This window comes from Heteronotia binoei, chromosome 16 (assembly GCF_032191835.1).
Source record: "Heteronotia binoei isolate CCM8104 ecotype False Entrance Well chromosome 16, APGP_CSIRO_Hbin_v1, whole genome shotgun sequence".
In the NCBI taxonomy this organism is placed as follows: domain Eukaryota; kingdom Metazoa; phylum Chordata; class Lepidosauria; order Squamata; family Gekkonidae; genus Heteronotia; species Heteronotia binoei.
The window spans coordinates 24,276,022-24,289,078 of record NC_083238.1 but is presented as its reverse complement, the minus strand read 5'-3'; the positions used below and the strand labels follow the sequence as shown (position 1 = coordinate 24,289,078).

General features: G+C 41.8%; 1 protein-coding gene across 1 annotated transcript in view; it reads left to right on the top strand.

Annotated features, from left to right (window-relative positions):
- DPP4 (dipeptidyl peptidase 4) overlaps positions 1-10,324 on the top strand; it is an 83,996-nt gene extending 73,672 nt beyond the window's left edge. The window contains exons 24-26 of the mRNA XM_060257230.1: positions 7,416-7,488; positions 7,728-7,801; positions 10,150-10,324. Coding sequence (XP_060113213.1) covers positions 7,416-7,488; positions 7,728-7,801; positions 10,150-10,248 — 246 coding nt within the window. The 3' untranslated portion in view covers positions 10,249-10,324. The remainder of the gene's footprint in view (positions 1-7,415; positions 7,489-7,727; positions 7,802-10,149) is intronic.
- The last annotated feature ends 2,733 nt before the right edge of the window (positions 10,325-13,057 follow it).

The following is a 13,057-nucleotide window of genomic DNA, read 5'->3' as shown; positions in this document are numbered from 1 at the left end:
CTACCTACTATACAAACCTACACAATCACTATGGTTATATTCTGAGGCCCTGCTTCTAGTGCCCCTGCCTATTGAGCAGGTGGGGGGAAAACCGTGGTGGCACCAAGATTGTGAAACTCCTTCCCTAGAGGTATCTGTCCATCCTTTTCTCTTGCTGTCTGCCACCAGAGGGTGAAGACTTTTTCGTTTTGTCTGTCCTTCCTTCTGGATTTGGTTCTGTTTTTTAAAATTTGTTTTAGAATATGTTTTTATACTACTTTGTTGTAGTTGTTGGCCATCTTGGTGGCCCTGATTAGGCTGAAAGGCAGGATATAAATTTTCTAAATAAATATAAATGGGTTTTTAAATCATACTTTTCATCCATGCAACTCCCCCAACTCTTGGCCTTTTCAGCATTCACAGGTGGCCTCTGAAATAAGGGAACTGCAGGAAAGACCTGCATTATGTGGGGCTTCCTCAACTAGCACCCATCACTAGCACAGCGTAGGATTCAACCTCCCAGTTTGTTATGTGTTGTTTTCACATTATACTGTGTTTACCATTTGTATCCATTTTGCCTTTCCTGGTAGATGGGCATTTCTTGGTGTACAGCCAGGTGTGTGTCCCTTTTGTGCAGTATAAACGTGGAGTCTGCAAAATTTGTAAAGGAGGGCCCAATCCTTTTGCAAGATGTCTAAATAAAACAGGTGTGTGCAGTTCAGAGTGACTTCCTGCGGCGAGCAAATGGAAGCAGAGAAGGCAAATGAATATATAGAATAGAATACTGGATTTTTCAAAAATCAGAGCATTAGATGCAAACATTTAAAAAAATTCTGATGGCCACCTTTGTAAAAAAGAAGTTCTTTTGGAAGTGGTTGATTGAGAGCACAGGACCTTGTGGCAGGTTACTTTTCTTACCCACTGCTTTGACATGGTAACTCCGCCCCTCCATATCCCATTCCAAGCATGCATGAAGAGAACCCCATGTAGAAAAATGTAGCCTGGGGAGAGGAATGGAAGCAGAACACTAGATCTGTCCCCCTCCCCCCAGCTTTCTGCACTTGACAGCATCCCTTCCTGAAATTGTTTTTCCTACAACAAAATAGTTTATTTTGAATTTTCTCTTTTCCTTCTCATATGGGGAAAAAAATAACACTTTCTGGGGGAAATCGTCGATGCAAGAAAATGTTGTTGTTGTTTAAGTTTTTGCCATGTTTCATTTTTCTGTCCACTGCCTTGGAGTTCTGAGTGCTTGTTAATTCCCTCATCTGATCTGACCACTTAAATCCTAGCTCCCTATGTCATCCCAGTCAAAAAGCATTCTGTTTTTGAATAATTTTTTTTTGCGGGGGGAGGGTTCTTGTTAAGATCAGTGAGTCACTTATGCAAATGACTGCCTTGTAACTTGCTACAGATTGAAATGTTAGTGCTCCGGGTGCAGAAAGTCACTCTGCGACTTCACGGCACAGATGGCACCAGGGGACTGTGGAATCCTTTCATGCCAGGAGTCGGATATTCTTGGCATAGCATCCATTGCTGGCAGTGTCCACGTTGAAACTGCCAGTACCAAAGAGCGAAAGGTTTCCAACGTGTTACTCAGAGGATTAAATTGGAGTGGTTTCAGGCTAGAAGGAGGAGGGAGCAGATAGAATGGTTAGGCTGTCGCAGTGCATGGCTTCCCCTAAAGGTGGAAAAGGGAACACTTGTTCAATTTATGTTGTAACGATCAAGGGGAAGATGTCCTCCCTCAGCATGTCTCATACAATAAGAAATGAATTGGGTGGATTTCTCCTGTGTGTCTCCAGTGCCCTGTGATCTTGAAATCATAGTGCTTTCCCTGGTTCCATTCCTCCCTCCCTTCCCTCAGCCATCCTCTTCTCAGGATTACACATTTTCTCTTCAAGAGTCAAATATCAATATTTCTCTCTTCTTTACATAGAAATATGTTTAAAAGATCACTTTGGTGAAAGCCATCCTCCCTGAGCTGTTTCAGTGCAAGCAGTCAGTTGCGTTGTTTCAACTAACCAGGATCATTTACCTAGTAAGAACTAGTTAGGACTACCCTACAAGGGGGGGGGGGTCACTTCTTTTGTAAATAGATCCAGGTGGGTAGCCATGTTGGTCTGAAGGAATATAACAAAGTTAGAGTGCAGTAGCGCCTTTTAGACCAACAAGGTTTTATTCAGGCTGTGAGCTTTGACAAACATCATCAGCATCATTTTATTTATATCCCGCCCTCCCCGCCGAAGCAAGCTCAGACAAAGCGTGCATGCACACGAAAGCTCACAGCCTGAATAAAACTTGTTGATCTTAAAGGTGCTCTTGGACTCTAACTTTGTCATTTCTTTTGTAAGCAACAAATAGTTCAGCAATTGCAACATACGAGGGATGGAAATATGAACTGATGTTGCTACAAGCGGGTGAATTCATGACTCAGAGTCAGAATCCTGAACAGTCAAGTTTTTGAAAAACTCAGGGGTTAAGATTAGGCTGCAAACCTGATTCTTTCCAAAAGCTGAAAAGCCTCGAAGTGCAGCTGAACTGAGGAGTACAGTAGACCGATAGTCCGGTTCACCACCTCTGTTCATCATATGTGCTTGGTAATCACAGGATAACATTAACACTGCATACAGCTGTTCTGAATAAGAACAGAATACAGGCATCCCAAGAAGAAGACTGAAATTATAACATACCGATTTTGTACGCAATGTTAAGGAAAGGAAGACAGTGGATCTGAAATGCTGAAATGTTATGCTGTTTCAGCTAACGCAAGGCATGGGTCTTTGTTACTATCTATTGTGACATTCATTGTTTTATTGTTTTGGGGTTTTTTTTGCTTGGTGGGTTTTATGTTGTAAGGGCTTGATGGGTTTTATGTCTTGTGTCTTTTGCTTCTACCTAATCCCCTTCTCCCACACTTCTTGGCTTACCTCCTGAGATGTTCTTTTATTATTAAAAGGAATTGAACCTCTCCATATTATGAAGATACTGATAAAAAAAATATATGGGCACCAGCCAGTCTTTTGTGGGAGGTTGCCCTCATTACTGTGGTCACTATGCCATCAAAGGGCTGCATGCCTGCACCTGTCCCAGGAGGTAAAAAATAAGGCCAAGGCTGATGGTGCAAAATCAGATAAAAATATATTTTGTTACTGAGTTAGAATTCCCCAGAAATCCCCTATGCATTTTAATTGAGTAATAAAATATATTTTTACCTGATTGTGTACCGTTGCCCTTGGCCTTATTTTTTAATCTCCTGTGTTCCATACTGTTTGAAGTCAATCTTGGAAGTGACAAGCTGCAGGATTGCCCTAGATGAGAAGAATTGGTGAGTTCCATCATATTCATTGAGGTAATACTATCGTTGCAGTACGACCCTTTTAACAGAAATAGTTAAACAGGACAAAGCTTGTTTGTTTGTTTTAAGGGAAAAGATTCCTTTAAAAAAATTTAACATCTCATGTAACTATGTTTATAAAGTGTATTTTTTCTGCTTTTATGCATGTACTGTTAAAATCCTGCAGATTAAGATAGGGATACAATGCTGAAATGTAATGCTGTTTCAGCTAACACGAGGCATGGGTCTTTGTTACTATCTATTGTGCCATTCATTGTTTTATTGTTTTGGGGGGTTTTTTTGCTTGATGGGTTTTATGTTGTAAGCCACCCTGAGTCCACTCATAGGATAAGGTGGGGTAATCATCGTCATCAATCATCATCATCATTTCCCACCATTTCTAAATCAGTGCATGTGTCAAGGGATTTGATGCACAGGGAGCTTTCTGTTACTGCTGACTGGAGGAATGTCACCTGTGTGCACTTGATCCTTAATCTGAAGTGATGAGACACTCTGGGTGCATAATGATACTTTGAAACCTGGTTCCCTCAGGCCGTGTGCATTCCCCAGTACATGCATCTGAAGACTGCCAGATATGAATGGATTCCATTGGTTTTGATTTCATATTAAGTATGGTGAAAGGCGTGTCTGTAATATTATACTTGTAGTGGTCCGTATCCCCTTGCAAGGCATCACTTGGAGGGGGGCGGGGCAGTTGTCAGGTGATAAAGTTGCATGAATCAGCCCTAAATGACTGTCATGTTAAAAGAGTGAGAGCACATATGCTGTTAAGCTTCCAAGAATGCTTGGAAATTCAAAGATTCTCTTCAAAAAATTGAAGGTTTTTCTTGAGGTTATGGTTGTAGCTTGTGGCTTAACAAAGTGCATTTTTACATACATACATACATAAACTCCAGCATGCTACAGGAGGATCATTCCTAAACCTCAGTCCTCTTCAACATCTTTGTAAAGAGCTTTTTTTTTTTTTTTAAAGAAAAAAGATGTTGGAAAAAGTGACTTGTCTAGCTCAGAGGGCTTGGGAATAATAATAAAATGGCATGCTGCTTGTGTGAGAGAGAGAAAGAATGAATCCACAACAGAGAACCTCCTTATGAGCTTTTTTTTTGTGTGTGTGTGGATGGCAGATCAGAAAGGAAGGGAAACCCAATAGGTGAGAATTCACACATTTTGCTACCCTAAAAAGCCCATGGGTGAAACTGGACTGACAGAATGCGAGAATAAAAAAGGCAGAGCTGATGGCTTATGGGGAAGGGTGGGGAGATGGGAACTGCAGATACTATTAGTCATGGGACTGCCGGGAGCATGAACCAGGGAGGACTGTTAAACTTGTGAAAGAAGTTGTTTTGCATCTCTCTCTCTCTCTGAATTTTGATATGCCTTTGGCAAGAATTTGAAGCAGTCATAGATTTGGCATTCTTTTGCTAGCAGATTTGAAATGTTCAGTCCTCAAGAACTGCTGCATCATTAGGTTATGCAAAACAGGGTACAATTTTGTAAATATGCCATCTTGTACTGATATGACATTTGTTCTACTATCCAAAAAATATGCCGAAGGGAGAGAGACCTTCAGATTCCAGCCAAACTTTAACTTGTTTGTTGAATGCTGATAAAATGTTGACTGCTGTGTGATCTTTTTTAACAAAAGCCCTGTTCTTCTTGGGGTGGCCTGAAAAGCTAAAGAGTAACAGAGGGCAGCAGAGGGTTTCTGCAGTTAGACTCGTGGAAATTATTTAGTCATGCTCAGAGATCTATTTGCCTGCAAAAGAAATCCCAGTGACCTACATCAGTGTGCACTTTTTCAAAGCCCTGTTTGGAAAAGGTGGGGTTCAGCTCTTCTCTCACTAGGGTGGACTGCTTTGGACCCAGTTTATCTTGTGAGCCTTATGAACAAAATCCAGCAAATTTTGCTTAATGGCCGAGGTATGTGGACACTGACTTCATTACTGGCTATCTCCTGATCCTTGGGAGCAACTTATATGTAACTTGTTGACTGTCCAAAACTGAGAAGATTGAGGTCAATCACACCATGAAACTAAAGGTGTGTCCACACATGGTTTTTGTTTGAACCCAGATGCTCTGATTCACTACATCTCTTCCCCGCAAGCCATAAAGACATGGTGCTGAAGCTCAGATTTCATCAGTATTTTACAGGAGTAACCAGTGAACCATAGGACCAAGAAGAATGCAGCACCAAAAACTTTTGTGCAATGTAGTTCTTCCTTTTTGCAGAGATCCTCATGGCTGCATGTGAGAATTTGCACCTCTGCGCCCACTTGAACAGCTAGTTGTTAACTTTCACAGCACTTTGACAGCATCAATCACTTGTTGAAAGAGAAAGAGTGGTGATGGAATCAGTTCCTGTCTTTTCCCCAGATTTGAAGTTGGTGCTTCGAAGTGGACTGTATTGACCATCTGTTAAGCGTGGCACATGCACTTATTTACCATTAACAGGAATAGCACAATCAACTCTGCATATTGAAGGCAGGGTCCAGTCACACACGGCGCATCATGCATCATTTTTCATCCTCTCCAGTCAAGTCGAGATTCCAAACATGGGCTGTCCTCACTGAATTGGTGTCTAATGGAAAAGATGCTAAAAGGAAGCCCTGTTTCATTTTTTGTTTCTGATGCTAGAATGTCCTGGGTTTTTTTGTATATAGGCTTCTTTGAGTTGATTGTGACCTAGCCGTTCAGAAACAGAAAGCTGTGCTTTGTCAGATGTTTTCCCTTGACATGCAAACTTGAAATGTACAGGACTATACGGTGACCATCCAGTAAAACCAATAAGATGTAGTAATTGGAGTGCTGTGATCAAAAGTGTGCTCCAGCCACATTACTGAGATTGTTCATTGGGTAAAATGAGATACTAGAATGTCATATTTTACAGTGGACATGTTTCCACATGGGGCTTTCCTTGATGATGAGTTTCAGCTCATGCAGAATGCTGTGTCTGTCTTCAGGTGGTGATGGGACATCAGAAGCACGTGTTATAATGTCTATCCTCATCCCAACCTTGTTTTTTAAACTACATTCCACGTGCATTACAACAAAGTAGGAGTCGAGTATCACCTTTAAGACCAACAAAGTTTTATTCAGAATGTAAGCTTCCGTATGCATGCATACTTCTTCAGACAATGGAATGGGGTACAGTGAGCAGAACTACATATAGCTGGTGGGCAGTGGTTAAGAATGCAAAGTGATACAAAGTTAGGATCCAATGGCAAAATAGTGAAAGAACACTTGATCTTAAAGGTACTACTGGACTCCTACTTTGTTCTATTGCTTCAGACCAACACGGCTGTCCACCTGGATCTATTCAAGATGCACGTCAGGAAGAAGGGTTCCAGCCTAGCCTTCACCTCAAGTATCAATTTTCTGTATGCAGGGAATGTTTCTGGGGGATGGGAGGGATATTTCAGCAAGCCAGTCATAATTTTCATTCTGAAGGGGTATCACGAGAGGTTTTTTTAAGTGTAAATGTATCCTGTGCGTCTCCTGAAAATTGTATAAGGCATATTTATTTCAGTTTGCTTTTGCTGACCATGTGTAGCATAAGATGAGTGTGGTTTTTAATAATTGCAACCAGTGTGTGTGTGTGGGGGGGGGTTGCTTGTATGCTTTAAATATATCCCTGTAAATTTAAGGTGATGGCCATGGTAATTGGATGGTAGTTGGATAGGAGGCTGCTATGCTGAGGAAGGCAACATAAAGTCTCCTCTGCTGATCTCATGCCTTGAAAACCCCTTGAGGGGTCTCCAAAAGTCAGTTACAACTTGGCAAGCACTCAGTCATTATGATTAGACACAAAATAAGCAAGATTTTTTACACAGTGAATAAACTGGAAAACCCATTAAAGCACATGATCAAGAAATTTAATGACTTTCTCTAAATGTGTTTTGCAAATTTCTTTTGGCAGGTGTATTAGCACACAAATCCTACTCTTCCCTGCATGGTTTTTGGGAGGGGTGGCAGTTTCTGAACTGAGAAACAGTGTGTTGTATTGACTAATACTAAAGGTTTTTTTAATGGACTATAGCTGGAGTTATTCTCTCTCTCTCTCTTTCCATATATATTCTAGAATTCCACTGTTATGGCCAGAGCTGAGCACTTCCGAGATGTTGACTATCTCCTGATCCATGGAACAGCAGATGGTAAGCTGTTGTTAATTGGACATCATCATCAAAGTCGCAGTGTTGCCGCTAATAAAACAGAAGTGCAAAGTATTGTGACAGTTATGCAGTCTTGAGAACAATTCAGTTCACCTTTGCCATTTCATGAGAAGAGATGGAGGATTGTAGCTGAGCTCCTTCATTGATATTTCTTCTTCCTTCCTTGCATGCGACACACTGTATTTATTAGTGTATATTGTCTCTGTTTTTTTAATTTCCAGACAATGTTCATTTTCAGCAAGCAGCCCAGATCTCAAAAGCTCTGGTTGATGCAGAAGTGGACTTTCAAGCAATGGTACGTCTTAGTAACTAACACTGGTTACCAAGTTTACCAAGCACGTTTTTATCCAAGAGTCAGATATGATATAAGCAGGTAGTGTTTGCAAAAGGTGCACATGCACCAATCAAACAGGAGAAAATGCCGGCATGCAAACAGATGCTGTTCACAAATTTTCCGCAAGCTGTGCAGAGTCCTGGATAGAGTCTCTGCAGTAGCATCAGACCAGGGTATGGGAAGGAGGGGTGGGGGGGAGATAGAATCAAACCCTCTGTTTCCCAGTTCTACTTGCACTCCTCCAAACAGATGGTTGGCATTTTTGCAGACTGTGCCCAGGCTCTGCTCTTTGTGTGCTCTTTGTTCAGACCTTTCCAAGAAAGACAGCCCAGTATCAGTCTGCACACGAGCAACAAGGATGATCAGGAGCCTGGAGGAGAGGAGATCAAGCTCTGTGAGGAAAAGGACTTGGGAATGTTCAGTCTGGAGATGACGAGGTTGAGGGGGGACATGATTTCTCTCTTCAAGTATCTGAAGGCCTGCCCAGTGGAGGGCAGGGAGCTGTTCCTGTTGGCGGCAGAGGAGAGGAGTTGTAATAATGGGTTTAAATTAAAGGTGGGAAGATACCAGCTGGATATTAGGGGGGAAAATTACAGTCAGAGTTGTTCAACAGTGGAATCAGCTACCCAGGGAGGTGGTGAGCTCCCCCCCCCCACTGGCAGTCTTTAAGCAGCAGCTGGACAAACACTTGTTGGGGCTAGGCTGATCCTGCATTGAGCACTTCCAACTCTGTGATTCTATTATTCTTCATGTTGGACTAGTGGGTCCATGTACTGTTCCCCCACCACCACCACCACACTCCATTTCCCATTCTCGCTCTCTCTAACAGTCCCTGTGGAATATAATCCTATTTCCATTGCACGTTTTGCTGCTTCAATCTGGTTTGAATCCCTGCAGATATGAGAGCTTGAGCACAAATAGCCTGCATACCAGATGAGGTTGATACTGTAGCTGGAGAGAGTCACATGGGATTAAAATATGAACATATGAAGCTGCCTTCTACTGAATCAGACCCTTGGTCCATCAAAGTCAGTATTGTCTTCTCAGACTGGCAGCGGCTCTCCAGGGTCTCAAGCTGAGGTTTTTCACACCTATTCGCCTGGACCCTTTTTTGGAGATTCCAGGGATTGAACCTGGGACCTTCTGCTTCCCAAGCAGATGCTCTGCCACTGAGGCACAGCCCCATTCATGGCTCTCCAGGGTCTCAAGCTGAGGTTATTCACCCCTATTTGCCTGGACCCTTTTTTGGAGATGCCGGGAATTGAACCTGGGACCTTCTGCTTCCCAAGCAGATGCTCTACCACTGAGCCACCGTCCCTCCCCCTATAAAATAAAATGTAATCATTGGTTAGTTTTGAAACTTCAAGTTCAAATAATAGTGGTCCAACACTGCCCAGTGACCCACACAATGAAAGGTACTGAGGTATCCCTTGAGTGAAGTATTTGATTTTAAACACTGTATTAGTCCCACGGAAATTTTGCTTGACTGAGCACAACTGGAATTCTAAAAGCACTTAGAAAAGCATCTGTTAAACTGTGCTGGTGTGACGCTCCATAGCTACTCCACTGGCTGTGTTTCTTTGCTGCGGGGGGGGGGGGGGGGATGAGCTCACTAATGGAACTTTAAAGCTACATCTATGCATATTTAAAAACAAAATTTCAAGTGCCTGTGTGAACTAGTGCAGTGTGATAGTGTGTTGGACTGTGCTTCAAATGTCTATTTTATTTATTTAGTACATTTGTATTATCAGATACTTGACAATTCTATTGGAAATGACCAGTGGTCATTTTGTAGAAAAATAGGTGGTGGAGCTCATCCAGGGATTGTTATGCAGCTGTACATACTATTCAATGGACAAGGAACATACGAACATATATGAACATATGAAGCTGCCTTCTACTGAATCAGACCCTTAGTCCATCAAAGTCAGTATTGTCTACTCAGACTGGCAGTGGCTCTCCAGGGTCTCAAGCTGAGGTTTTTCACACCTATTTGCCTGGACCCTTTTTTAGTTGAAGATGCCGGGGATTGAACCTGGGATCTTCTGGTTACCAAGCAGATGCTCTACCCCTGAGCTACTGTCCCTCCCCACTCTCAGGAGGTGGAACTCTCATAAGGAGGAGGAGGAACTCTCAGAAAGGTGCAGGAGCTGTGCGCCTGTGAGCTCCCACTGAATCTGAGGCCTGGATATGACAATATATATACATACACATACACACACTCACACCCTTAAGGTTTTGTTGTTGTTGTTCAGTTCTTTACCTGGGCTGTTCTGATTTGATGATGTCATCTTCTTTCTTTTCTCCAGTGGTATACAGATAAAGATCATGGCATCGGAGGCCACGCTCACAGTCATATCTACACCCATATGAGCCATTTTATCAAGCAGTGCTTTGCATTGTCATAATCCTTGAGATAACAATTCATATCTCATGCCAAAATTTGTTTTACGATGGTTTGAATAAGAGCACTTTCCCAATTAATTGGCTCACTTTGCATTGCACTGATGGGAATGGCGATATCTCTGGACATATGAAGATATGCCTCCTCTCTGCCCCGGCATTTTATTGCATACTGTGATCCACTGAGGAGGCCAAAGCAAACTTTGGTGCAGTTCCAAAGTATGTGTAAGTGTATCTCTGTGCTTGAGGATCTCAATGTCAAAAAGAGCAGGATGGGTTTCCTCTTCCAAAATCCTATGTGCAAAGCCCTGGATATGGATGTGTACAAGATGTCTCACAGCAGTCTCTTTTTTAAAATACTCCAATGTTGCTTTTTTGAAAGAAATAATTGGTTTACTTGTTCCAAAGTAGGGACGGGGGGGGGGGGGGGATTTGAGTCACTGTTTGGTTTGTATGCAAGTAAACATATTTGTCTAAATGTGAACGACACTCTTCCAGAAGCATCCATGTGGATTGCAATCAATATAAGCAAATGGGTCATCTGAGCAAGCAAGTTCTCCCTAAAAGTGATGTCTGTTCCCAGAATCTCAAAAAGCAGAACTGCCTAAAATATTTGGAAACTCATTTTTTTAAAATGATAGAAATTAAGAAATTCTGTGCCTGAAAGCAGGGGAACATTTCCGGTGGCTAATATGCTAGTAATGTCAAGCTTGGTATTCAGTGGAAGTTAATACAAAAACTCCTCTCCAGTATTCTTATCGGTTTCTTTTAACACACCAGAATTGTGCAGAAAAATTCTAAACCAATAACTCAACAATGCTTTCAGAACTTGGCCATCTTTGCGTAACAGCTCTCTAAAAATGGAATTTGTAGCTCTCCAAATCATAGTCTCTTCCTTTTTCTAATCTGATAAATGATGCCAGGTCCTAAACTTGGTGATGGCAGAGCACCTTGAGGACTAGAAATATATGCTTATTTTGGTACCAAAGAGCAGAAAATAACCAAAATGTGGTCTTATGCACCACCAACCATTACTTTGAAAGGATCAAACCACTGCAACAGAAGTATGTATAATACCTGTGTGCTTTGAGATTTTTTAAAAGATCCAGTTATGAACATTATTTTGCTGGTTTAGCCAAAATGATACCACCAGTTAACTGTCTCCTTCACAGGAACATCCTTGCAACATTAGATTTTTTTTTTTTTTTAAATCTACCTCCTGTTTCTAGCAGTAGCCTCTGGCATGTCTGCTTCCCACATTTGCAAATGGGGTCGGTTGGATCCAGTGCGGTATTTCCGCACATGCAAGGACTTCTGCCCACAGAGCATAGCTTTCTTGACTCTTCAACCTGTGGCAGCCCAAAATGCCCCCAGGAATCTGTTGGGGGGAACCACAATGGGAGGGATCTAAGAAGTTCTGCTCTATAGGCAAAAGTCCTTGCACCTGCAGAAACATGGTGCTGGATCCAACCCATGATGAGTTGATTCCTCACCACTGGCGAACGTGTGAGTCACATGTGGTGCTGACCATATGTGGTTTTTTTAACCTTGTGTGTGTGGGGGGTTAATCTTCTCGTGGCATGCACCATTAGGTGGGAAAGACCCTGAGAATTAATGCTTGATATTCTCCCTATTACACACAGCAGCAACATGAGAACACACCACTGGGACATGAATCCCACAGGACTGTGAGCGAAGGAGGTTGCAGACACTAGAGACTAGGGGTATACATATAAGTCATAGAGACAGTCCCTGTGGGTCATTTTCATTTCCATCAATGGGATATGATGTCTACGGGAAGTTGCTCTTGGTGTGTATTACAGGCCTGCCCCTTTCTTTAGGTAATACTAAGTCCTGTGGAGTATTCTGTTTATTCTTCCCTGCATGTGCACACTGTTGATACATGAGAAACAGACAGCAGCAGCAGTAAAAAAAAAAAAAAAATTGCACTGTGCTCTAGCTATTGTGAACAATATCATTTATGTGAACAGGGTGTAGCTTACAGCTTCAGTGTGCTTTGGGAAATGCTTGACATGTTCTTAAAGAGTTCGTTTGCCCTTAACTATAGAAGAAATACAGCAGACACCTTGTAAAATATATGGGACAAGCTAATTATTTTTGTACCTGTATAAATGTCTTGAATAATAAAGCTATATTTGTGATACCAGAGACTGTTTGTTGGGCAATTAAAAACTGGGCACTATATTTTTACAGAGTGTTTATTGGCTAGCATATGCAATTGAAGGTTGCTAGAGAAATTTCATCTAAGAAGTGCAACATTTATCCCAGGGAAAAATCTTAGCAGCTTTTCAGAATAGCATTGGGTCCTAGAAATACATCCGCATCAAACCTATTTCCTACATGTGGCTGTTTCTCTGGCATGGTGAGCTGTCTGTGAGATTAGGTGTGAATGCAAAACAGGCCAGAAAGGGAAGAGGGCTGGGAGAGAGAACAAAATCAAAGTGTGGACATGTAAAGAGAGCACTTTGATGAAGGAAGAAAACATCTACACACACGCACAAAGTGTAGAAAGCCTTAAAGAATTAAACAATGCCAAAATATACAATTAAACAAATTAAATGTGCAGATAAAAATATGCAGATACCCTATGTTAATTATTTTCACCATCACCAATTTGCAGCCAGGTGCCTGATTTTTAAAGAATAAAGTCATGTCATTGTGTTCATGAGGAATACTTCTTACATCTGTTAAGGTGACCAGTTTCTGGAATATTACATTATGATGAAGGCTTTGACTGTACACGTTTTAAATGCTTCACCCAATTTCATTCTGATTCAGGTACTCTGCCTTACA